Source organism: Solanum tuberosum, unplaced genomic scaffold (genome assembly GCF_000226075.1).
Source record: "Solanum tuberosum cultivar DM 1-3 516 R44 unplaced genomic scaffold, SolTub_3.0 scf00003, whole genome shotgun sequence".
Taxonomy (NCBI): domain Eukaryota; kingdom Viridiplantae; phylum Streptophyta; class Magnoliopsida; order Solanales; family Solanaceae; genus Solanum; species Solanum tuberosum.
In genome coordinates this window covers 716,897-718,253 of record NW_006238929.1, presented here as the reverse complement: position 1 = coordinate 718,253, position 1,357 = coordinate 716,897, and the positions used below count along the sequence as shown (strand labels likewise).

General features: G+C 37.7%; 1 protein-coding gene across 1 annotated transcript; it reads left to right on the top strand.

Annotated features, from left to right (window-relative positions):
• The first annotated feature begins 258 nt into the window (after positions 1-258).
• On the top strand, positions 259-666 carry LOC107059483 (uncharacterized). Its single transcript, XM_015306037.1, has one exon. The coding sequence runs from the start codon at positions 259-261 to the stop codon at positions 664-666; it is 408 nt and encodes a 135-aa protein (XP_015161523.1).
• Positions 667-1,357: the final 691 nt, after the last annotated feature.

Sequence of the window (1,357 nt, the reverse complement as noted above, 5' to 3'; positions counted from 1 at the left end):
GGTGTTCTTACTGTGAAAATTGAGGAGGAGGTTATTTGCATACATATCAAGGAATAGGAAACAACATTAATTGGCTATATAATTGGAGATAACCCATATGAATTGCAAATGCTATAGTTTGTCAAGAAGGTATGGGGTTTTGTTGAACTACCCCAGGTACTTTATCATGATGATGGTTACTATGTTTTTAAATTTTGTAATATAGTTGAAAAGGAGAAAGTGATGTAGGTTGGACCATATTTCTATGGAAACAAACCCATGATTTTGCGGAATTGGGATGTGGATTATGAACTAGATGCTGATATGTTTAGCCAAATCCCAATATGGGTAAAGTTCCCCAGATTACCTGTTAGATACTGGTCTTTTACGACATTGAGCAAGGTTTCCAGTGCTATTGGGATTCCATTGGTTACAAATAGATTCACGGCTAAAGCTGAGAAAATATCTTATGCAAGGGTCATGTTTGAGATGGATATCTCAAAAGTCCTGCCAGATACTATTTTTGTTGAAACCCCCTCTGGGCCTTGGAACCAATCTGTTGAATATGAATGGAGACCCAAATTCATTAATAATTGCATTAAACTAGACACATGGAAAATGAATGCTGGTTTAAACATGCCTCAGATGGGAAAAAAGATACGACTGAATCAGAAGGATTGGACATGAACCAAGGGAAGGGTAAGAAACTAGGGGATAAAAGAAGAAGGATGGTTACTACATGAATACCTATTCAGACTCAGAAAAATGATGCAACCATCAATGATGAACTAACTGAAACTCCAATGGTGGCACAACCTTCTACTGAGCCTGATCCTGGACAAAGAAGTGGGAGGCAACATGTGGAGGACAGTATCAGTATAGAGGGTACAACAACTATTGAAACTGATCTTGGACAAATGAGTGGGAAGCAATATGTAGTGGAGAGCATCTGTTTAGAAAATATAGTAGCAGCTATTGAAATTGATCCTAGGCAATTGAGTGGAAAGAAATATGTGAAAGAATGTTCAGACGGTACACTGAAGAATCAATTACAAAATGGAAGGAAGAGTGCTGGCAACTACATGCCATTTCTTCCCATGTGATCATCTCTACTTGGAATGTTAGAGGCCTTAATCAAGGCCATAAACAAAAGGAGATCAAACTCTTTCTGAATAAATATAGAGTCTATATGTTTGGATGTTTGGAAACAATGGTTAAGGAACATAAAGCACCCCAGATAAGAACGAAAATAACTCATGGATGGCTAAATGCACATAATTATAGTGGTGGTGATAGCAATGGCAGAATCTGGGTATTATGGAGAGATCATTTGAAAGTGCAAATCATTGAGGTGCATGAACAATATATCCACTGCCTA